This window comes from Leptodactylus fuscus, chromosome 1, assembly GCF_031893055.1.
Source record: "Leptodactylus fuscus isolate aLepFus1 chromosome 1, aLepFus1.hap2, whole genome shotgun sequence".
Classification (NCBI taxonomy): Eukaryota; Metazoa; Chordata; class Amphibia; order Anura; family Leptodactylidae; genus Leptodactylus; species Leptodactylus fuscus.
The window spans coordinates 48,630,777-48,657,257 of NC_134265.1; the positions used below are offsets into that span (position 1 = coordinate 48,630,777).

Consider the following 26,481-nt stretch of genomic DNA (forward strand, 5'->3'; position numbering starts at 1 on the left):
CTTACTGGAAGCATGTTTCCTTTCCTTTGTCAGGAGACAGTCTTTGCCCTATATACCTATAGCTATAGGCCTATTAGGCTTCAGGCAGTTTCAGTTCATTATAATGATCAGAGAGAAAAATATAATTTATAGTTGAAATAGATTGGCCATAGATAAAAGCAATACTTATTTATAGAACTATGGCAAATGTAAAATATAGTGTACGAATTCTAGTCGTGGAAAAAATACTTTTCAGACATAATAGTGGTAATAGTTTTCATTTTGTTAACTGAATGAACAAAAGAGAAATCTAAATTCCATCAATATTTGCTTTGACCACCATTTGCTTCCTCGCAGTTCTCGGTATACTTGCAAACTGTTTATGAAGGGATTCGGTTACATAGTAGATGAGGTTGGATGAAGACATCAGTCCATCAAGTCCAACCTATAACCCTACAATCCCCTACAGTGTTGATCCAGGGGAAGGCAAAAAACCCCATGAGGCTCATGCCAATTGCCCCATTTCAGGGGAAAAAAATTCCTCCCCAACTCCAAACTGGCAATCCATATAAACCCTGGATCAACGTGTCCTTAAAATCTAGAGTCCATAAACTGTAATATTATTCTCTTCAAGAAAGGCATCCAGGTCCTCTTTGAACTTGTTCAATGAATTCACCATCACCACTTCCTGGGGCAGAGAGTTCCATAGCCTCACTGTTCTTACTGTAAAGAGGTTGTTCAAACACCTTGGAAAACTAAGCCCAGATCTTCTGTGGATGTAGGCTTGCTCCAATCCTTCTGTCTCTTTATGTAATCCAAGACAGACTGGATGATCATAAGATCAGGGCCGTAACATCACTTCCAAGACTTCCCCTCCAAAGACCGGTCATGGCAGATACACTTGTAAGGTTTACTAATTTGCAGAACACCCCTTTAAGGGGAACTTTTCCTGTCTTCATAGATGTGTGGTATTATATACTTATATAAAGCATACAGTGTGCTGGATTCAGTGCACTGTCTGCTTTCCTAGTATGTGCCCCCGTGCTGGAGATATTATATTATGGATATCTCCCTGCTGTCAGAAAGGTGGGCCTTACAGCCTAGCATCACTCTCTGCTTTCTGGCAGTATAAAAAATACCACACTTATGTGAGAATGTCAGAGGTCTTCTTTAATTGTAATAGTGCTGTTTGGAAAAACTTTAGGAATTTAACAATTGAGGATCAATGGTAAAAAGTAAAAATGTGTATGTATACCTCTTGGCATTCGATAGCTTGGCTGAGGATTCATTTGACAATGACCTAGAAGTCCATGGATATAAGACTACATTGACATGACTTGTACCAAGTCTCCTATTTGTACTTTTAAAAAGTATGTGTCTAACTTACAATATGACACCATCCAGAGCACTATGTGGTGGCACAAAAACCCTATGCCACTACCCAGTACAGGGTGTAGGGGGTCTCCTTGCTCTTCTGTAAAGCAACCTAAATTGACGTTAGCCAAAACTGCTGGATTTAGCCATTGAAAGGGTTTTCTGAGCTAGGTCATGAATATTAGATCAGCATTGGTCTGACACCCAGAACCATCATCTATTCTCAGTAGCCACTAGACAGAAAACAGAACTGGAACTGTTAACTTCTACCGGGGCTGAGCTGTAGTAACTCAGGACTAGAGATGAGCGAGTACTGTTCGGATCAGCCGATCCAAACAGCACGCTCGCATAGAAATGAATGGACGTAGCCGGCACGCGGGGGGTTAAGCGGCCGGCCGCCGTCAAAGTGGAAGTACCAGGTGCATCCATTCATTTCTATGGAGCGTGCTGTTCGGATCTGCTGATCCGAACAGTACTCGCTCATCTCTACTCAGGACGGCTTGTACACAGAGAACAGAGATATCTGCATATGGCTATGTTCTTTGTATGATGGCTTCTGAGAACAACTGATCGGTGGAGGTTCTGGGTGTCAGATTCCCACTGATCTGATATTAATGCTTTATCTATCCTAAAGATAGATAGAGTCTGGAAAACCCCTTTAAAGGGAGCCAGTCACCAAAATCTAGCCCTACAGATAGGTAGGTTAGGCTTAGGTAGGTTAGGGTCTCTTTGCTCCAACAGGTAAGCAGCAAAACCCTCAGTGTTCCAAACACCAATACCTCCGTTGCTCCAAATAGCTCATTTGTATATTGGTAAAATTGGCAATATCATCGCCCCGCATTAATGTGTATGGGGTGACTCCCAATTTTCTCCCAGTCTCAGTTGTCAGGGGAGAGAAGGATCTGGTTGTTGAATACTCAATTCATTTGAGGCTCACTACTAGATGCACCTGGCAATGACTTTCCCCATTCTGGAAACAAGTATGGTTGGCTGAGCCGAAAATCCATATGTACAGGCGGGTGGGGGGGTATTCGGAAATATAGACTTTGGCCAACAGTAATCTGAATTATACGGAAGACTGGTTACATTTAAGTATAACAAAAAAAACCTTTTACTTAGAAAATATTGTGTAATTTGTAATGAATTGAAGAGCAGTCCTCCATTAAGCAACCATTTTAAGCCGCTTCATGGATGACCTGAATTCACACGTGGTCATGACTAAAGCTTTACACCTCGGCTCATGGGAGATTTTAATCCTATCAGAAACGCAAAGTATTTGTTACGACTTTTACATGTGCTCACAAAGGAATCGTTTTGTCCTAGCGTATGTGGCAGCGAATGGGCCATTTGATGATTTATCCCTTTTGTTTAGAGGCGTAATATGAAGGCTGTCTCGGCGTTACCCCTTGACACATTTCACGTGCCCTACTTCCTACTGACAGCTGAAGAACTCTTCATTGAACAATTTGTCAAGGGAAAACTGCAAGGACCAACATTGCTGAATGATCCCAAAAAGAGGGCAGCAAACTGTCAAGCTTTCCTTTTAAGAATGTGAAAACTAGAACAGATTAATCTCAGACAGCTTAACAAAAGAAATTTCCCGGGAAGCTTAGACTGATGAAATAATATGAAAACTCAAGCTGTTCATTTAATGTTTATGGCGAATGGTATAGTACTATACTGTATAATGTCAGTGGGCGCTTTTGTATTAACAGTGGGTTATTTTTCTTTTACCAAATACATATCGTAAAATTAGAGAGGGGGCAATTATCAAATGTGTGGATATAACAAAAAAAAAAAAAATCTGCAAAAATTACTTGTGCAATAACATTATTTGATAGTGTTTAGTTTTATAACACTTTGCATATCGCTTTTGTCCTGATGAAGAGAATGCAAAGATGCGAGGAGTTGTAGACTGGCATGGAGTATTTCTCTTATTTTGTATACGTCTCTCACTATAGACTTAGTCAATCTCTGTCCTATATAGGGCTCAAAAATCTAAATTCCCTGTCGATATGCCTTTGGAGTGTGGGAGGAAATCGGAGCATCCTGAGGAAACTCGCAGAAACACAGGAAGAACATACAAAGTCCTTGCAGATGTTGTCCTTTGTTAGATTTGAACCTAAGACTTCAATGTTGCAAAAACAAGAGTTCTAACCACTGAACAATACTACAATTATGCCTGGAAGTTAGGAAAAATTCTAAATATAGAACTGTCCACAATAGAAGAAGCTGCGTGGTGGAATCCATTACAATTTGTATGCGTCCAGTGATGGTTGGGCCCTTTTTCAGGGACTAGTACAGTAGATTTCTGCAGATTGCGGTAGGTGAGGCTCTTCCTGGTAGACAAGTGTTCTGTTATTGTGGAAAAAGATTTTGTCCATTAAAATGCTCCATAAATGTTTCTAATGAGCGCAGATCAATGGCTAAATGGATCAATATAGGTTTTATATATAGTACCAAAGAAAGGTATCAGGGATGTGGACTAGATGGCTTGTCATCATCTTCAGACAATAAAGAAAATGTGCGGGCAGCATGGTGCCTCAGTGGTTAGTACTGCAGTCCTGGGTTCGAATCCTGCCTAGGGCAACATCTGCAAGGCGTTTGTATGTTCTCCCCGTATTTGTGTGAGTTTCCTTCCACACTCCAAAGACTTACTGATAGGGAAAAATAATAAAGAAAATGTGCAATAGCTTCTTGAATTTCCACTGGACTTTTACCCTACGATCAGAGCACTCCAGTGAATTACACCCTGGTGGTTTCGAAGCTTTCAACAGACTCTGCAAGCATGACTGTGGGGACGGTAGGCCAAACCACCAACTCCAGCTCCAATTCCTGTGCAAATGATGGACAGCCATGGGCAGACAGAAGCAGCAATGATCCTCATTTTCAGGATAAAAAAGGCCAATGATTGAATTCATACAATAGTAGATATGTTACAAGCTCTACATCGAGTCAATAGCAATAATTGTGTGTGTGTGTATGTGTATATATATATATATATATATATATATATATATATATATATACACACACACATATATATATATATATATATATATATATATATATATATGTGTGTGTGTTATTTTTCCATCCAAAATTGGCTATGATTCCCACTCCTTAGTACACATACCAGAGGCATGACATCAAGGGAATAAGGAACAGATTATGAACACATAGTAAATTGTGTCGATCAACAACATGTTAGATACTCCTATACCAAAATATACAGAAAGGAAAAGAGAAATACACAATGTAACAATGAATAAAAATGACCTTTTATTGAAATTATATTATTAAATTGGTCTGATGGTAATCCTTCTGTTACAGTTTTTAATATGACCATAAAGGTGTAGGTGGAGGAGGGAGGTGTAGCTGAGCGGTAGAAAAGCAGAAACTTAAGCAGAGGATGATGTTGCCCAAGTGCTTTATTCACATTAGTACTCTTCAGTACTGCTGTGTAATGTCTTCTAGAACTTGAGTGAGAGGAGAGCAGAATTTCCCGGCTTCTCCATAAGTCTCTACCATAAACTAATGGACAACCAAGACTTCGAGATGAAGTCTGTAGAGGAAAAGGAGCTAAAGAATGTAGAAGTCCCATAATGGCCAGAAATCATCCTCATCTTCCTCATGTACATACAAAGACCCTTTAAAGGGAGTCTGTCATCAGAATCGATCATATCGGCCTCAATAAATGAATGAACTCACCTTAAGAAGTGTTTTTGCTATATGAATCGGTGGCTCTGCTGCCAAGATATCACCTTATTTGTTAATACGCAGATGAGTTCTTTGGAGAAACAAGGGCATTGCTCCTTATCTCTTTGGGACAATGGCAATGCCCTTCTTGCTCCGAAGAGTTCATTTGTGCGTGAAAAAAAACATGATTGGCAGTAAAATACATTTGGTTCAGCTAACCTTAACCCATCTGTCTGCAGGGCCGGGATCTAGTGACGGACTCTCTTTAAATAAAAGTGGCCTAAACCTGAAATATGCAATATATGGAACATGCTGTAGGTGTGTACACTATCCAATAGATTTTCAGATGATTTAGTTTAGTTGTCCATAGTTGTGAAAACTACATGAACACATTATTTGAGGTGATGGGGTGTTTATTAAACCGTTCACACCATGTTTCTGACGCAAAAAGGGTGTTTTTTTTTTTTGTTTTTTTTTTTTAAGCATATGGGTGTTTGTGCCTATTGACACACCTTTTTCCACCAGCATGCCACTTGTGAGGCCATGGCTAGTACACCAAGACTATAACTTGCACTAAATTCACCTAGCATTCAATTCTGGCGCACTTGACCTCCTGCAATGCACCAACATTAAGAGGTCAGAGTATTTTAATCATTTTGTCGCCAGTATTTAAGAAATCTACCAGATTGTACATTCACTATTGGATATTTTGTATGATCACACCTGTAGCCCATGGGGGCCCAAACGTTCCCTCTGTTATGTCATTGTGCATCTTTAGAGCTATGATCAATGGGTTCATGGGATTGGTGTAGACTTGTATAAATGATTGTCTTCACTGCCAAGTGTTGGTAACTTGTGCTTAATTGAAGTAATTTTATTATTTAGTATGGCGAGGGCTGAGTGCTGGAGCGTATTACATCTACTGTAGCTTTTGAGGCCAATTTCAGGCGAGTAATGTATACGTTATTTGAAGCTATTGAAGTCAATTCTGACTTTGTATTTTCCCTTTTGTATTGTGTAATGGCACATAGTGGAAATGAAATAGCTTTTATCGAAATGCTTCTTATCCATTCCTATGGGGGATATTCTCCCCATAGTGTCAGAGGTCGGCAGAGAACTGCTTTGCCATGCATTACTATGCCTCCTGGCAGTAGACGGTTTAATAAACATTCATCACGGAGATACTAGGCGTGCAGTCTTCTAAATAAATGCCTCGCAGATAAAGTGTAGCTCCAAACTCTTTAAGGTACAGAACTATTAAAGCCACCCAGCAGCTTCTGATGTTTTATTGTTTTAACATTACAGTAGTGTAATTATTTGTAGGGCCCGGGGTTATAGTGGTTTGGCCCATGTCAAGTGACTTTCAATTCTTCCCTCAAACAACATGACAGGGTCATCAGATTTTCCTGACCTTATTAGGCTCACAGCGTTGACAGAAAGTGGATATTGAGGCTGGAATATCCATGAAGAAATGGCCAGACGTGAGAAGGAAATATGTCTCGCTAACTAGATCGTCTTTGTTTTGTGACAGATGACATTGAAGAAGATCGGGATAAAAAATAATTATATATATATATATATATATATATATATATATATATATATATATATATATATATTATAGTGCTAGAGTCCTGGTATATCAGCTCCAGGATTCTGACATGTGTGTGGTCCAGTGCAGGTCTTAAATAGACTCAGGTGTGGGTCCTGGGCTCATTGCTGGGCCATAAAAGGCTGCAGAGCCTACACTTCAGGGCAGATCCTGGGAGCGAGAGGAAGTGCCTGGGTCTGTCACCATACTGTGTTACTTTGTTTTATTTGTTTGGTTGGTAGTAAGTTACATGTATAGTTATTTTTCTTTTTACTGTTTAGTTAGCGCTCGGACGAGCAGGGTTTTGTTTGACATTTTACCTGAAGTGAAGGGTGTATTTTATTTTGTTTATTCTGTGCCTTACATAGTTTATTTTAGCTGAAACAGATATATATATATATATATATATATATATTTATATATATATATATATATATATATATATATATATATATATATATATATATATTTATATATATATATATTTATTCATTTATACACACACCTACATACACATACCCATACTCATTTTCATCCAGCTTGGCTTCATTTGTAGTCAGAACATCTTCATAGTGGCTGTGGCCTGTGATGCGGTGGTTGCAACCTACTAAAAGTTATTTAAAGGAAGGATGACAGGTGAATTGACATTGGGGTTAAGGGCACCCAAGGTTAGTTTGATCCAATTCCACAGAACTTTAGTAGCACAAATTGCTAAAGTTACTGTTGGTACATGAGCATTGTTTCTGGGGAGCAGAAGGCACTACAGAGGCACGCTAGCAGGGCAGTGTTTTGGGCAAGATTCTGCTGGGACATCTTGAGTCCTACTCCTACCATTCATTTTGACATTGCTTTTACTATTCCGGACTACCTAAACACGGATGTAGATAAAGTACACCACTTTTTGAAAATGGTATTCTCGTATTCCCTAATGTCAGTCACTACTGTCAGCAAAATAATACTCCACATCTTGGTGCAAAAATTGGCATAGTTTGAGAACCAGGTGGTGACCTGAAATTATTAGAGATGAGCGAACACTAAAATATCCGAGGTTCGAAATCCAATTCGAACAGCCGCACACTGTTCGACTGTTCGAGTCGAAGTGATGGTCGGGCTGGATTCTGCTTGAAGTCTTCTCCCGGCGCAGGGTCCTCGCGTCTTCTTCCGGGTGGAATTCACTCTGCCTAGGCATCCGGCCTAGGCAAAGCCGACTGCGCATGCGGCGGCATGCACGCGCAGTCAGCTCAGCCTAAGCCGGATGCCTAGGCAGAGTGAATTCCACCCGGAAGAAGACGCGGGGACGCAGCGCGGAGAAGACTTCGGAAAGGTAAGAGAAGAACCAGCGTTGATTGGCAGAATGTATAGCATTCTGCCAATCAACGCTGGTTCTGCATCGAACCTTAAACGTCGAACAGCTAGTAGTGTTCGATCAAGTACGAGTATTTCGAATACCGTAGTATTCGATCGAACACCTACTCGATCGAACACTATTCGCTCATCTCTAGAAATTATCCCACATCTCACTCCATGTGAGCTTCTGTGTCGAGTGTTCAAAAAAATTCTTGTGTCCTCCTCTGGCAACATGGCTTTAATGTTATGGTTGATCATTGTGTATGTGGGTATATTCAATAAAGTCTTGGAGTTTCAGTAACTAAGCACGCTCAAATTGTCCCAATTTTATTTGCGTTTATCAAAATTATGGCCACGATTTTTGCCTTAATTTTGCCAAAAAAAAAAAAAGAATTCTTTTCAAATCCATTAAATTACATTTTTGCAAATGGACCTTTATTCTGTTGACATAATTTCTGACAATATCTGTAAAGCCTTGCGGAATGTGATGAGACTATATAGGTAAGCAAAGTAAATATATTAACCCAGCAAAAAGTTCTGAATGAGAGTTCTCTATTTATTTATTTTTGTCACTACAGCTCCTCACGGCAGAAATCTGAAGCAGACATTAGGCTTTCTGCCCTGGCTTTCACTTGAGAATCAGTCCTAGATGAATGGGAATAATCACTCAATTGTCCTTTGCTTTGGGTTCTGGGGCAAGATAGAGCAGAACGCTTGTGTTTTTTTTCAGCATCTTACTTCGAGGAAGATTCAGGTCCAAATGTAGTGCTGATTTTGAGGCTTCAAATTTGTTGCCAAGTTCCTCCTTGTGAACATACCTCTACTCTTTCTAGTTAAATTTTGCAATAGCGTTCTAGCACCTTCTTAACAGGGTATTCACATCTCAAGGATCCTATCTATACTGGTAGCTTTTGTAAGCTTTTGCTAAATGTATTGCTTTAGAAATGCAGCTTTGTTTTCCTGCTATGTGAAATCATTCCCCTATTGTTTACACAGTATTTTCATAGCACTGTACCTGTGTAATAGGACAAGTGACATCACTCACTGCTCTTACTGTTATCTACAGCTCTGCCGGCAGGACAATCAGTTCAGCTAATTGCAGTTGGCTCATAAAGTGATAACAGACTCAGATTTATGTAAACACACAGATAACACTGAGACTATTCTGTACAAGAATCTGCATATATCTGATCTGCATTTATGTTAGATTTCTAGTAATCATAAATATTGTGATACTTCATAGTGTCCTGTTCAGCAAACTGGGGGGATACAGGAAGTGAGAAGAAGAGACAGCAGGTAAAGCTACTGAAACAGGGAGATAGGAAAACCCCTTTAAATTGATTATCCCTATTTTGTTGTTTTCTAGCAGTATGTAATACTGCACATCATTGAGAACATGAAAAGCCCTTTTTTTAATGAGTTTTTTGCCTCTTTTTTTTCTTTAATTCTCTTTTTTAACATGTAAATGCATTTAATATGTAAACGTAGTTGATCCACAAGATCGGCTCTAAGGAGCCAAATCTTGACATCTTGTAGGCATACTTTTATGTTACTATTATATGTGCAAAAGACTTTTAAAGGTGGATATCCCACCCAAAAAAAAAAAAAAAAGTAAAACCTATGAATAGCATAGATACCGTCTATGACCAGCTGCAATATTAATGTATAGAATCTCCCATAAAATAGTGCAAAAAAAAAGATTTAAAAAAATAAAAGTTCTAAATCCCTCCTTTCCCTACAATACATATAAAAGTAGAAAATGACTGTGAAACACATACACATTAGGTATCCCTGTGTCTGAAAGTGCCCGGTCTACGGAATATAGGGGATCTGCAGTGCTCCTGTTCCATCCGGAAGGGATTAATAGGAGCACTGCAGATACCCTATATACAGCCAGACTGAATTCCAAGTGGGGGAAGAAAAACAGTCCTCAAGCTCAGGGAAGGGGCAGACAGACAACCAAAACACCCCCTCCCCTTCCCCAGCACCCAGCAACTATTGCACCCAAAAACTCTGACCATTTTAATTTTTGAAATTTTCCAGTAGCTGCTGCATTTCCCCCCCTCGGCTTATACTCGAGTCAATAAGTTTTCCCAGTTTTTTTGTGGTAAAATTAGGGACCTCGGCTTATATTCCGGTCGGCTTATACTCGAGTATATACGGGAAGTGTTTTATCACCGGAGGTCCTATCTCGGAGACGACACAGTGGGGGTCCTGTGCCCCTTCTTTGAATTGATCGATTGTTACACATGACTTTACATGGAGAAGATGCAAAGCCAAGGGAAAGTAGACAAAGCAACCATCTGATGGTCCGTATCATGCAGAGGTCCCAAATGGAAAAGGATTAGTGCATGGTGCCCACTGAGCCTCAGAATGTTGCTTTACTCTGCCCATGAGAGGTTGAACCCAATATCAGATGGGGTGGGAATATGTCAACATGTTCTGAGACATTAAACCATAAAAAACTTAGTTTGACCCAGCTGAGGTTAGTACACGTTGGCTTCATTGTGCATGTTACCTTCAGAGCATGTGCTGACCTCTGGTTTGTTTCTTTAACTACAATGTACAGGAAGAACCTAGGAATAAAGAATACCAACCATTTTTAAAGATGGTTCTTCGAATCTGCTGTAGGTTTCATCGTGGAAATGTTCCATAATTGTTATACACTGAAGGCTTTCCCTTTTCATATCCGTCTCTCTGTAGAACATTCTGTGTCTGGCAATAAATTAAATGAAAGAATGAGAAATCATCGGAATAAATAGCAGGTGCATAGAATGAACAAAAGGCAACTTTCACATACTCACTGAATGACAAGAGCTGGGACAAAAGTTGGGAAAGGTCAAAAGAAATTGGAGAATTCAAAATGTAAAATATTGCAAATGAAAGCAAAATGCGAGCCGAATTTTTTTTTATTCTTTTCTAGTTAATGTGTAATAAATTTAGTATAACCTTTTCAGGGGAAATTACTAAGTGAAAGCTGTAAAATAAAGCTGTGTATTCTCCATATATGTACATGTGTGGGTATATTTTCAATAAGCATTCGAGAGTACTCAGAATTTTGGAATTGAAGAGAACTTGTGAAAGGCCCAGTGACAACGCTCATCTGATAGGTGAGAATGTTGATGTTCTCTTTATCTAAATCCGTTCTGCTATTCCAAAGCTATAAGCCCTTATAGTGTTGATGCAGATTAGGGTATGCTAGCCAAGTGGGCGGTAACTTTGCGTGACAAGCAGCACAAAGAGATGATCCTGCCCCCAGAGAATCCTCATTGGTACCACTCACTTGGCTATTATACCCTAAATTGCTGAATAGCTGAATGGATTAGAATACACAAAACTCCATAATGTTCATGGTGACGGCGCCTTTCAGATGATGTACTGTATATCTTTGATCTTCCAGATGTTGTGACAGGTCCTCTTATGAACCCTCCATCCACTTTTATCAGATTTCCAGGACCGCTAACTTAAGCAGCCCAAAAGAAGTGGCTGAAGCACAAGTGCCACTGCTCCGTTACATGATGCATTATTTGGAAAAACCTCTTTTTCGGCTGAGGCGGAAACGTAGCTTTTTTGCTACAGGTTTTTGAGCCAAATCCAGGAGTGGATTAAACAGAAAGGAGGGGCCTCAGCCTTAAAGGAGTTTTCCAGGGGTTTTATTTGTCTTTTTTTATGGCTGTCCTATCCTCAGGTAAGGTAATCCCTAGAGGTAAGAGATCAGTTAAGGGCTAGTTCACACGGGGGAGCTTGGCAGTGGATTTTGACACGGAATCCGCCTCAAAACCCGCTGCCAAAAATGGCTCCCCTTGACTTCAATGGGAGCCGCTCACTTCTTTTTTCCACTAAATTGTAGCAGAAAAAAAGAAGCGACCTGCCCTATTTTGCTGCGGATTCCGTGGCTGAATCAGCCGGGGTGCGAGGCTCCGGCCCATTCATTTGGGCCAAATCCATCGCGGACTGGATTCTAGTGCACTGCACCGCATCCTGTCACGGCTATGTGTGCATGTGGAGTTCATTTAACTCCATGTGAACTAGACCTAAGAGTCTGAAATTCAAGACCCTTTGTATTCAACTTCTTGAAGTAGCCACAGAGCTTATGAACACCTTGACCATTTTACTGCCTACATTGCATGCTGTGTGATGCAACTACTCACCCGCTCCTCTCACTTGTATGGGACGAGGATGTAATGACATTGTATGGTAGCCATGAAATAAACAGCTTGGGATATAAATGGTCTAGTGGTTACAGCACTAGTAGAAGCACCGCAACCCCTTCAGACTGCTCAGATCTGAGGATACGTTGCCAATAAAGAAGTGGACATACCTTTTAAGGGATTGAAATTTCTGGGTACCCCTATACATACTGTACATGGACTTCTAACTTCTCTTCATCCTGTGTTGTATATGTGCAAAATGTGATTGGATGCTATGGTCTTCTGCTCAATATTTTTTTTTTAAATCATCCCCCCCATAAGGTTTTATATTTTCTCTCCATTACCCATGTGAGACCATATGGTTGCTAATTGTTGCTAATTCGACCGTAACATGCAAAGAAAAACTCACGTCTCATTGTTTGTCATCCATCTATTGCTTGGAACATGTCTAGTACTCATAATTTTTTTAAAATTTTATTTTATTGAAGGCATTAAAAAACTTTTGATGAGTTTACACATCTAAGTGTCTTGAATTTTGTCATTTTCTTGATTCACTTGAAATTCATTACAAAAGCAAATCTCGTATCCACTTTTAACCATGTAAGAAACGTGTTCGAGCCCCGTTTAGCAACCTCATCATTCAGTCTCGGAAGTAGCAGAAGGAACAGGCCTGAATATGAAAATGTCAGCTTAATGCTGAAATATTTCACAAGATGTTTTTCAGCAAATTGATATTTTAGCCACTGGTGTCACAAAGTGCCGTGGAATCACTCGGATATGTTTTACTGAAGGATTACCGCGCATTATCGGTAAACGTTACAATCAATAATCCAAGGATGTCTGCAAATGGAGCCGAAATATATTGCTTTGTTTGTTATTTAACCGTGTGAAGTTTATGTAACGTTGGAGAATTTATGTAGCTTTTATGGCAATCCAGACTCTCGGCTTATTTACGACCACCGTATGCTGTGTGTAACATTGCTTGTATTAGGCGGGCTTCCTCTGACTACCGTCTCCATCAGAATGTGAAGAATATACCGTCTTATAGACTATAATATATACTGTGATGATTTTGACCTTTTGTAAAATTATAATAATTTCTGACATAATTCACTATGCTTTTTTCCCTTGTTTTTAAAATTGGTACTAGCCGGATCCTGGACGCATACAGGTAAGAAGAAAACAATACCAGTAATCCCTGTACTCATCCTTTAGGAGAATTTGCCTAAAAAAAGAAAAACATGCGATAAATGACCTTCTTTGTCCTTCCTGTGCAGTGATCTATTGTCTTTTTGCATCTTTCGTTGGGTTACATAGAAAATGGGGGTGGAAGGTTCTATCAAGTGGGTCAGTGACTCGAGCTTCTCTGATGCCGCTGTTTCCAGATTGTAGTAGCATGATGGCCTTTGGATACATTTTGCTACACTCTTGTATCGTACTACTTAGATTCCATAAATTTCATCCGAATTTTCCAGATCTCTGCCCAAAATGTTACAGTATCTTTTTTCTTTTCATATTGTCATATTCTGGGAGCAAAGTCATAAATTCCTCAATGATGTCTTTTGAGTCCCGGCACCAAATGATCCCACAGTCTGTCTTCTGTTTGTCGACCCATAATAATTTTTTGTACTGAATGACTGTTCCATCTGCTTTGAGACTCTGTATTATATCAGGAAGACAGTGGCTAAATTGTGGATGGCCCCCCACTCCTCCAACCGTCCTTAGGATACATTTCATTAACCTTTTTTTACCCCTTAAAAAACCAATAAAGTTGATGTAATGGACAGATGATAAATGCCCTCCTGATGCATCTCATTAGATATTCCGTAAAGAGAAATTTATACAAGCCTCTGCAGCCATAGTATCCCCCTCCCCCACACTATGTTCAAGTGACTTCCTATAGACCTGCACAATACTTAAGTGGACTGTCACCGTATATCAACCCAGCCCCGCAGTTATTTAGGTTAGGGTCTCCTGACTCACAGTATGTTTGCCTTGTGAATCTGAGTCTCTGTTGCCAAAGTACCAAATCTTTTGTTTACTTGGCTAACATACAGTTCATATGGGGAGCGGTATAGTGGGTTCTGGCACCGAGAGTGACACGGGGAGCCGCGTCACTCTTGGATCAAAACCCGCCTGCCATGACTGTCGCGGTCGCATGCCACTCACGGAAAAAAGCAGACCACCATGGTGAGGGAGCGGACTATGACGTGGATTACGCACAATAATCCGCCTCCTCTGTGCCTGTGTGAACGGGCCCGTATTGTTGATTTGATAGAAAAAAATCAAGGTTCATTCAATTACTTTCAAAGTCGCAGAGAAACTCTTCAGGGACATAATGTTGATGGCCAAGCCACATTATAGAGCTTTGTTGTTTGATGGAGAGGGAATCTGTGTTCGCTGTTCCCTTTGTGATACTTGGGCTCACACCGTCACCAGTTAGACTTTGATGGCCCATCCTAAGGTGATTAAATGTGAGCCCATGAGAACCCTTTTCAAGCTGAGGCCCTACGTTGCGTAAAAGCTGTGGTGTTAGAGCCAAAGCCAAGAGTGGATTGAAGGCAATGGAAATTGCTAGCAATTGTACTTTTATTTTCCTTTTTGTAAGTGTGCATAGTCTCATAAAACGTCTTATCCGGATTTCAAAGTCCCGAATGGCAAATCTGTCTAGATATGCAGTGCTGTAGGAATGGACGAGAGATCATTATGGCTACATTGACAGAACAGGACATGGTATAGACTTGTATTATCAGGATTCCCCCCCCCCCTTTTTGGGGCAGGCGGTTGCTATTGAGTGGTTCACTGTGCAGTGTAACAGTGTAAGTCTACCTCTGGTATAAGCTATTCTGTGAAAACTAGGTTTAGTTTCAGCATCTAATGTTCGGCTCTCTACAGTCAGGTGTATGGTCCCAGACTGGAACCCAGTTAGAATATTAGGTGCTGAAACTAAGCGCACCGATTACTCGGGAATGGTGTTTTTTCTGAATTTGTGCTTTCTTAAGATACATTTGTTCCCAAAAAATTATCCTGCCGCAGTAGATTAGGTTAACTAAATATTACACTGATGTTATTAATGCTAGGGCAGTGCCAGTGTGAACCTATCTATTATTCTGGTCTATCAGAGGACCAGAATGAAAGAAAGACAGACTGATATGATAGCGGTCACATAAGGAGACTGACTCCATTGTATATAATGGGATCTGCCGAGTGTAGGTTCTTTTAAACAGAAACCGCCTGACGAAATAGTCAGACTTTCTTTGCTTTTTCGGCTGGTGATTTTTGACGTACACAGCAACGGAGTCTCCAAACCCAGACTCCAGCGCACATATGAATGTAACCTTAGTCAGTTACTTTCAGCAGCGGCCTTAGGGTCAGTTCACACGTGAAAACCGCCTAGCTTATTTGTGCGAAGTAAAAAACCTCGGGGAGTTTTTTTGACGCTGTTTTTTGCATTCCACGCGGTTTTTGACGAGGTTTTTGACGCGGTTTTCGCTAGCGGTTTTCGCTAGGTTTTTTTTTTTTCCTATATGTGCTATAGAAACTGCAGGCGAAAACCGCGCGGTGTTGTCTCTTTAGTCAACAGCTCCTGGCAAGTTGCAGAAAGTATCAGATATTTTCTAGGACTGTTAACAAGTATGATGTAAAACGCGGCCACCAGAATTCTGACACATTTTCAATATTAAATCTGCCCAATAAGTTGTCAAATTTCTGTTGCGATTCTTTTCTTTATAGCTGTATTGTACTCGCTAACAATACGGGAACCAATGATGAAAAATAATATGCCATGAGATGATAAAGAGCCATGTATTATTCTTATCACTACAACTACATGAGAGTTCCATATAATGGCGCTCAGCTGAATATAATCATATGAAGATTAATAATATATACTGCACTAACTGGAAGAGCGCCTCCATCTGGTTTCTTGGGCTGACGGCCATCTTCCCTATACATTTTCACTCTCTGACCCTGTATGTGTTGGCAGTGAGGACAGTGGAATAAGCCAGCTCTGATGGCCGCTGAGAACAAAAGGAATGGGCATGTTGACTTCCACATGGCCGACCCTTTCTTCACTTCTTGTTTTGTGGGGTTTTTTTTAAACGGATGAGTGGGATGAATTGAAATTCATCAATTTTTTTTAACAGTCCATTAAAACTGATGTAAAACAGTTGTCACATGGCTGTCAAACATGGACAAATAGATGCAAGTGTGATTATGACCTTATACTGCTCAGGGGAACGGGGGGTATATTTGTTTCTGGGGGTGTGGGTGGATGGACTGTCTCCTGCAGTGCCCGCATCTTCCACCTGACAGGCTCCTTGTCCTTTGCAGGTCTTCATAGTAGTATATGAATTAGCTTTTGATATACTTTTCTATATGTATACTTTATCTCCTCTCATCCGTTCCATAGAAGTTGGATATATTACAAATTACATGTCTCACTTTTTTGTGTTTTGTCCTTTTATTAGTGTTTTGGGGCTTTTGTATTGATTTAGTCCACAAACTTAATAGTAACCATGTAAGTTTTATGGCTTTTGCTGTAGACGCTGACCTTGGTGTGACAACCCACAAGCCAGCAGTTATCTCGCACAATGTACTGTATAATGTCATATATATTGTTTTTGTAATAAGTTGCTGGCAGATTAACATTTAGATCCCCCTCCCCCATTGTAAATCACAAGAAGCCTAACTAGAAATGGTGTAGATGAATTATTGTATGGGTACACGGTATATATAGCTTTCATTAGTCCTATACAGATGTTGGTGACTTTCCCGTTTTAACACAATATGTACTTTGTTCTCTTTCAGAAAGAACTGAGCCTACCAAGACGGGGAAGCTTGTGAGTAAATGAGTTGTGTTTGTCGTAATGTCTCTAGTGAAGACTGACATTGAATTCATATTGATGTTTTATTCATAGAGCCGATGTTGGCGGCTGAGTTACAAAACACACACTGTATGCAAAGTTCAATATTGCAGCGCCTGTAGATTAGTATTTGCCTTACATGTTTTATGGGGACAAAAATCAACATATAGCAGAGATATGATAAGCAGGGAAGCCTGCGCCGCTCTGTTTGGATTGTAATTTGTGCTTTTATTGATTGACTTCTGTCCTCCGATTCTCCTTGACAATTAGATGAAGGGACACAAATATATATTTCACATTTAGACTTGTAGGTCATGTGATAAAGCAGAGCACAACCTTTACATGTAGAACCTGACTATGTTATCTTATTATAATGAGGGTATATATTATATATGTTGGCACTTTAGAGGGGTTGTCCCAGGGAGAGGGGTTAAAAACTAAAACCTAGGCAAGACCCACCTCACCATTCTACCACCACTGGAGTGCCAATGCTACCAGAGTTCCCATTGGTCCCTTCTTCCTGTCCTCTCATGATGCACAGGAAATGCTGCTTAGCTAAAGTGGCAGCTGAGCAGGCATTTCCTGTGTGTCAAGGCAGGAACAGGAAGTGGAACAATGTGTACTTGTGAGCTTAGAGATGGGAATGATGGGATAGCTGTGAGGTTAAAGGGGCATTCTGGTGAAAACAAGTTAACCTATCCAAAGAATAGAGGATAACTTGCTGAGGGTTGAGTGTCCCATCGCTGTTCTTGAGAACTGCCGTGTTTTGCCACCCCACTTATGACCAATAAGCATTCGACTTTATCCAGTGGTCTCCATCCATATGAATGGAACAGTGCGCCTTGTACGACTAAGTCTTAACTGGGGTGCCCCACACCCTGGTTCTCGAGAATGGTGGGAGTCCCAGTGGTGGGATATCGATTGATCAACAAGTTATCCCCAATGCAATGGATAAGGGGTAAATTGTTGTAAATGGAATACCCCTTTTAGCTACAGATTTCTTTTTTGTTTTATCATTTTTACCCATTCTACTTTTTGGGTACATTTTGGGTTTAGGGGGCATGCATCTGGGATTCACTGCTTTTATATTATATAGTTTGTGAATTTGGCACACATACTGGAAGTTTTGGTTTTTTATTTCTTCGTTTTTTTTTAAATGTGTTACTTTGTATATACAGGACAATGGATATTTATATTTTTGGGAACTTTTTGAAATTATCTTCAATTTACAAGGACAAAAAAATAAACAGCTAGAAACAATGGGAATATCAATTTATGAGGAATTCCAGACAAAATCTTTTGTGGAGTTATCAGTCTTGTTAGCATTAGATTTTTCCTGGAGTTGAGAGGAGCATAGACTATTGGAATTCAGCACGTACGGGTCCATACAATATACACACGCACACACAACCTGTAGGTCTGAGTGTCTGTGGTGGCAACTTATTTCCTGGGTGAAAGAAAGGGTCGGACATGTAAAATTCTTTTCCCCCAACAATATCTATCTATAAGAGTTGGTGCACCCCCATACAGATTAGAAGAACTCCTGACTAAAGATGAGCGAGTAGTGTTCGATCGAGTAGGTGTTCGATCGAATACTACGGTATTCGAAATACTCGTACTCGATCGAATACTACTAGCTGTTCGAAGTTTAAGGTTCGATGCAGAACCAGCGTTGATTGGCAGAATGCTATACATTCTGCCAATCAACGCTGGTTCTTCTCTTACCTTTAGAAGTCTTCTCCATGCAGCGTCCCTGCAGCGTCTTCCGGCTGGAATTCACTCTGCCTAGGCATCCGGCCTAGGCAGAGCCGACTGCACATGCGCGGGCATGCCCTTGCATGCGCAGTCGGCTCTGCTCAGGCGTCGGACTGGAAGAAGACGCAGGGACACTGCGCTGGGAGAAGACTTCAAGGAGAATCCAGCCCGACCGTCACTCGTGGACTTGGTAAGTATAATTTTATCGAATGTTGCGTACCCCTGAAACGAGCATTTCCCCCCATAGACTATAATCCGAACAGTCAAACAGTGTGCGGCTGTTCGAATCGGATTTCGAACCTCGGACATTTTAGTGTTCGCTCATCTCTACTCCTGACTTCACCAAAATCAGTGGATTTGGCTGATGCTAATCCAATGTGTACAGGCCTGCAGCAAGGATACCAGAGGGATTGGTGTTAGTTCCATTGTCTGCTTTGGAAAAACCCTACCTAAAACTTCCTAAATGCCACCTACACATCCCACCCTCAGTATAGATCTACAGTATTAGGTAAAAGCACAACAGCGATGGTGGGGTCCCTCCTAAATCTGCTGTAGGCCGCAGCTCTGTTTTGCCTGTAGAATTTTTATTGCAGTATTTTCAATAAAGGTGCAGATTGTGCGCCTGATAGAAGTATAAATCTCTGACACCGTGTCATTCTTTTTTTTATTATGCTGATATAATAGCTGATGTGAGATACATAATCGAAGCATATGTAATAAGCCATTTACACACGCCGGATCTTGGTTGCTTTGCACTGGTAATGGCTAAATGTGTTTTTGGTCATTTTATTGTCCCTGATTTTATATAATATGGAGAAATACAACTGCTGTCATTTTAAAGTCACATTGTGGAGATCATTTTATGACAGGCGTCTGGTGGTATGAGTAGGTGCCGTACTGTCATTGCAAGAGATACGAGCGGCGTCTGAAATTATACCGATGACAAATAGTAGCCTCAATAATATTTGTTCATGACTATGATAAGCCAAAAGATTGATAACATAATTTTTCTTTTCATAGCTGACAAAAGATGATTTATTCCCGGTCTACAGCCATTGTTTCATTTCTAAATAGTTATGACATAAAGAATTCATAAAGCGCTAGTTTTACGGCAATATGTTGGAATAATTACCGGGGTATCGCATGACGTCCAGGGAGGAGAGGAAATAGGAGAGAATGTATGAAATTCAGCATGTGTTTGCCTCATTGTCTATGTGACAATTACTGATGTTTTAGTCGCTTATACTTTATAGTCATTCCATCTTACTGTAATACAAGTCGCCTTCCTTGTGCTGAATTTTGAGTGAGGTTATGTAGGTGCCCAGACACAGCAGCCGATCTGCAGTGAGGAGGGAGAACACCGCACCCCGGACCAGTGATGGAGATGGTATAGGATTAGCCTCCATTGGGATGTTCATGGCTATAAACCTATATGTGTTTCAATTGTTGAGATACTTGCTAATTGCTATTTTAATTTTATTTTTTTATTTTATTCAATTTATTCATTAACCTTGAATTTCAGAAGAGTGCCCTCCTTGATCTCATATAAAACGTGTTCTCATTTATTACATTTTAATTGTTTTTTTCGTATAGAATTAGCTGCTAATTGTTAATGAATAATGTCAGTCAACAAACCTTCAGGGGTTAAGATGTTTAATATCAAGGTTCTGGCATATTAAGTATTTTACTCTGAGTACAGCGGATATGTTCATGTTCGACATTTGTAACAATTTAATTATGTGTGTGTGGATAGATGGATGGATGGATGGAATGAATGATGATAGATAGATACGATAGATATGAGATAGATAGATATGAAATAGATAGATAGATATGAGATAGATAGATATGAGATAGATAGATAGATATGAGATAGATAGATAGATAGATAGATATGAGATAGATAGATAGATAGATATGAGATAGATAGATAGATAGATAGATAGATAGATAGATAGATAGATAGATAGAGAGATAGATATGAGATAGATATGAGATAGATAGATATGAGATAGATAGATATGAGATAGATAGATATGAGATAGATAGATATGAGATAGATAGATATGAGATAGATAGATATGAGATAGATAGATATGAGATAGATAGATAGATAGATAGATAGATAGATACTCCATAAAAACAGGCAGCGCACCAAAAAGTATGTGGTATAAAAAGTGAAGTGGGATCTGACACCTGGCCCCCACACAGGTCTGCAGCAGCCTACGAGTGCTGAAAGTTGCTAGTGGATGGTGCAGTAATAGGAGCGGCGCAGCAAGCCCCTTCCACTGCATAGGACTGATTCTGGTGAACTATAGAGCACCACTCCTATTACTTGAATCGGATCGGCACTGCACATCCACTAGCAGCTTCAGGCATGCATAGACTGCTGCAGCTGATCTGTACGTGGGCCTGGGTGTCAGACCACCTACAGTTCACATACTAAAGCTCGATGTAGCAAAAATCCCATATAGCTCCATATAGATTTTGCTGTGTTTTCTTTGATCCTAAACCAGGAGTGGATTGAGCAGAAGGTAAAAGTATAAGAACTTCCTATATATCCCACTTGTTTTGTAGCTACTCTTGGCTTTGGCTTAAAAAAAAAAAACATAGCAAAATCTGCTACAAAAAAAAGCTGCGTTTCTGCAATCTGAGTATCAGTGATCATTGTTACTAGTAAACTGGTATGAGTGGTATGGAAGGAGCGGAAACGCCAATGGCGACAAGTATTATTACAACTGGACTTGAAAAGGCCACAAACCCAAGGTAAGGTTAGTGACTTATTTACGTGATAAATCTGGTGTCGCCACTATAATAAATCTCCCTAGTCGTGCAGTAGACAACCACTGAAATGTTCGGAAACATCTTGATGTAACGTAAATCTTTGTATGAAGTTCGCACGTGATGCATTTTGTGAAGTTTCCTAAGACAATCCATTTCTGGACAAATCGTAAGGTATTAGTTGATGTTTGGAGAGCAAAACCTAAATGGGTAATAAAACCGGTTCTCACATGGCTTTACAATGAAATAACAAATGTATTTTAGTGTCACAGTATGAGCTAAAGACAGCAGGTGTCCTGGACTGTATCCTATAAAACCAGCAAAATTGCACAAAAGGACAACCAGCAAGTGTGAACAGCGCGTTACTTTTTATGGTTTTATACAATCCGTGACCTTTTAAAATTGGGTTCACAATACAAATATTGAGTGACAATATCCTCATAAAGCAAACAGTAGAGAAGTAATGATGTATAAAGAGGTAACTGTCCTGTAATAGTGGGGAAATACAATGGTATACATGTATACGAAGAAGGAAATGTTACACTTTATGAAGAATCTATCACACCCGACATTACAATTGTCATTATTCACTCACTTTAACATAACAACAAAACGAGGGATGCAATTACTATTCTCGTATAAAAAGGAAAGAGCGATGTAAAGGGCAAAGGCATCAAAGTCGCTGAATTACCCGGCAAATTCTGCACTTCTTACTAAACCTATACAGTGACAAATACAGCAAGACGAGACGGATATGGCTCAGGATTATTACGCCTTGTACACCAGAAAACTGGATGCACAAAAAATGTGACTTTTTAACTCTATACTGACTTCACAGCTTCCCTGGAAAGGGGGCAGGGTCATAAGCCCCGGCCAAATTTATCATCTGCCCCAGAAATCGTAATTGATGTAGGAAATCTACCAGCAACTTGCTGTAGTGCGTTAGGCTACAAAATACATGAAAAGTAGACAGACTCTCACTGGATGAAGGTTGGTTAAAAGTGTTGTTAGGCCCTATTCACATCTGCGTTCGGGATTCCCTGAATGGATACCTATACACATTAAAAAGTAGTTACCGTCAGGAAACTCGTGGATCCCATAGACTATAATGGGGTCCGTGTGGTTTCTACTCAGTTTCAGCAGAAAACATGCGGAGAGAAAAGTGTTGCTTGTTGGACTTTTCTCTATGCAGGTTTTGTGTGGAAACCACAGGGACCCCATTATAGTCTATAGGTCTGCGGGTTTCCTTAGGTAACCGCTTTTTAATGCGTATAGATTTCGGTTCAGGGGAGGGGGTCCCCAAGCGGATTCTCCAAACAGAAACCTGAACGAATAGGGCCTCAATCTCCATTATTTGCCATTGGTATGATGCTCCTTTACTGCCACTGGTATGATGGACTAGTCTTTGTTGGATACTTCCCACTTTATAAGATACATCATCATATATGAGCCAATAACTCAGGGGCTATGAACATTTGCATTAGTATCACCAGTCTTTATAAGTGCGCCCCTTGTGTTCATAAAGTCCTCCGTGCACAGTATAGTAACATTAACTGAGCCCTCCAATTGCAGCCAGACTGTGGGACTCTCTTAGGTGTCTCTTAGTTCTGCTACTATGATCACATTACAACTCTTTCGTTCTTTAGCCATCCCATTATGCGAGTTCTGCACTCTTGTAAATGAGAGCGGCGTATGACAGGAGGAGAAATGCTGAGCTCTGTGATATGTAGCTTTTATGATTTGGAGCAGGATTTCTGAGGTCTCAACCATAAATCCTGACCGGACTCCTAGGAGAGAATGTGAGAGTCCTGATTACTCCGCCCATATGGGATAATTGACAGCCTTCTACATAGACGCACTGATACAGAGAGATTTGTCAATCACTGTGTATGGGAGGGGTCCGCAGGACTCTCACTGCCTCTCATAGGAGTCCTGCTAGGATTTTGTCCATATGTTTATGCAGGAATATTACAGTGCCTGTAGATATTACATCTGCTGACTATATATTTAGTAGTAAAGATGGATCTTCATTGTGAAGTTCACATTTCTTTTTACAATTTCTACATTCCAAGGCTCTTGCTTAGAAGAAGAGTCCCCATACAATGTCTTCATGGTGCAGTGTATTTCAGGAAGAAGAATGATAAGGTTATGGTTTGGTCTGATGGGATTATTATAAGATTAATATAGGGCCAGTAATGTGAGGACTGAGGACAAGTGATGCGTTGTGTCTTTTTTCATTTTGCCTTTTTTTCCTATTTTACTGCTCGTTCAGCCGAGATTAAACCATTAACTGTGAATAGTTAGGGCGAGCCCGCCTTTATTTCACCTGTCAGATATATTGATCTCGTATATTCAATTACATTGCCTTGACTGCTCATGAGTGAGAACATGCTGCATCTTATGACCCTCAAACAAGTCTGGCCTATGTTGTGTGGCATATCCTTCAATATATTGCATGCAGACAGGCTACGCCGTAAATCTCTAATGGGTGCTGGTCTCGCCTCTCTTCTCAGGGCAGTGATGTTTAGGCATCTCTAATGGGTGCTGGTCTCGCCTCTCTTCTCAGGGCAGTGATGTTTAGGCATCTTCCAGCTCTCCCCATTAAATGTCTATGGAAATAAGTTCTTACATACTGCTTTTTTGCCGTAATGAGTAGCACATTTTAGAATGCACTTCAGCTGTAAGCCCTCGTTCACATCTGCTTTTGTATGCCATCCGAGGAAAGTCCGCATGGAGACCCCCTGACCGTAATACAAACACAATTGCAAGCACTGTGCTGTAAAAGCACATGGACCCCATAGATTATAATGGGGTCCGTGTGCTTGCCGCGCACTGCCCACACGTATCATTCGGACAGGAAAGTAGATGGTGAACTATTTTCCTATCCACATGATGCCTGCAGAGATCTGGTGGCAAGCACACAGACCCCATTATAGTCTATGGGGTCCGTGTGCTTTTACTGCACCAGCACTTGCACTTGCTTTTGGTATTCCGTTTGGGGGGCCTCATGCAGACTTCCCCAGACGGAATGCAAACGCTGATGTGAACGAGGAGTAAGACAATGGCTTAAAGGGATTTTATCATTAGAATCCCATTTTTTCTTCCTAACACATAGGAATAGCCTTAAGAAAGGCCACAAGAAAATGGCCGCACACATGCGCAGTCGACTCTCTCTGATGGCAGAGCCAACTGTGCATGCGTGAATTTTAAATTGAGAAGAAGAGAGCGCGGAGAAGCGTGCCAGAAGAAGACAGAGACCGTTGCTGGAGAGTTTTCTCGCAGCATGACACCCCCAGTGTTGTTTGATCGCAGAAACCGCCCCCAGTGCTGCGAGAGAACTCATTTGCATACTAAAGAAAACCAGGATTTCTATGGAACAGCGGCGCGGAGGAGACATCTAAAGGTAGGAGAAGAATAGCCTTTCTTAAGGCTATTTCTACATGTTAGGGAGAAAAAATGGGATTCTAATGATAGAATCCCTTTAAAAAAAATAAAAATGTCCAGTTTAATGGCCTTTAGCTTACAGATGAAATGTATTGTAATGTATGCCAAGCCATTACTGCAATTATGAATTTAAAGCGCAGTGTGAACACAACCTAACAGGGGTAGCTGAGTAAAGGCTGCTCAGTTGTTTCTATAACTCTATTAGATTTGTACATGGACATGTGTGGCCACCTTTCTGATTAGTACCAGATATATATCATGAAGCCATAAATCTCTATGGTGGGAAAACCCTTAGAAAAATGGAATTGACGTAGGCTTCTGCATCAGATTTTTTTTTATATTTTTTTTTTTCATTTTTGAACCTTCAGCTTTCCTCCACTGCTTTCACTTGCTGATCAGCCTCTGGTGAATGGTGCGCCACGCAGTGGGTTCTGCCGCTGATCAGCAACGGAATCTGACGATCATTTTTTCAATGTTTTGCTTTAATCAGGGCCAAACCCCTATGTGTGAACATACTCTAAAGCTTATGGGTCTCAATACAAACTGAACATATTCTCTACAGTATTAAATGCCATGTATTAGTGGTGTCTGTTTATAAGGTAGGGCACAATCTGGAATCCCCATAGGCTTCTGTACCAGGTGAAGTGCAGAGATTATCCGAAGTGGTGAATACGTTCCGTTCAGTGGATTTTATCCTAATGTATGCATAGGGTGAATTTTTTTGAGAACATCTTTCATATATCCATATCTGAATGAACAGTTTGCACAGTCTGTCACCAGTCCAGCATATCAGTCCAGCCTCACAGATAGATAGGATCAGGGTCACCTGAATCAAATGGAGTTTTTCCCTTGTGAATCTGTGCCCCTGTTACTGAGTTATTGCTGTATTTGACAATATGCTAATTAGCTCTCTGGAGCAATGAGGGCGTTGCTCGAGAGGTAATCGTCAATGCCGTCATTGCAATGGAGGCATCAATTCACACGATTCTGCTGTATTCAAAACACATTGTGTAAAAACCGTAGTAATAGTATGAAGATATGTAATGAAAAATAATAGACCTAATCCCTATCCCTGTAACCAGCGAGTGGCAGTCTTGGCCATTCTATGAGGTATTCAAAGGTAGAGCCAAGTAATTGGAGGATGTGGGAATCTCATTGCAGGGCTCATTGACACCTTCCAGATTGAACAAGGTTGTGAGATACTCAATCTGCACAAAAGGACAATCTGAGGTCACTTTCTATTTTAGATCTCATCTGCTGACAAACTCAATATGTAATAAGGTCCTAGTTCACATTCGGGGTTCATAGTGAATAGGCAGATTTGCCTTATATGGACCCCAATCATTATAACTCATGTTTTGTTAAATTCGGGACTCCTCTTTATCCTGGACTTGACTTCGCGAAGCATATCATAGGAAAGAATCCCAAGGGACAGGTACATTTTGGGCTAGTGCACACTTGGGTATACTCGTAGTAGGTTAGTTGTTCTAAATTG

The 26,481-nt window shown here is 40.4% G+C and overlaps 1 protein-coding gene across 3 annotated transcripts in view; it reads left to right on the top strand.

The window, feature by feature from the left end:
- The window catches only part of MAST4 (microtubule associated serine/threonine kinase family member 4), a 370,078-nt gene that overhangs the window by 186,572 nt on the left and 157,025 nt on the right, over positions 1-26,481 (top strand). For all 3 annotated transcript variants that reach the window (XM_075269800.1, XM_075269803.1, XM_075269804.1), the window contains one exon: positions 16,951-16,982. In XM_075269800.1, coding sequence (XP_075125901.1) covers positions 16,951-16,982 — 32 coding nt within the window. The remainder of the gene's footprint in view (positions 1-16,950; positions 16,983-26,481) is intronic.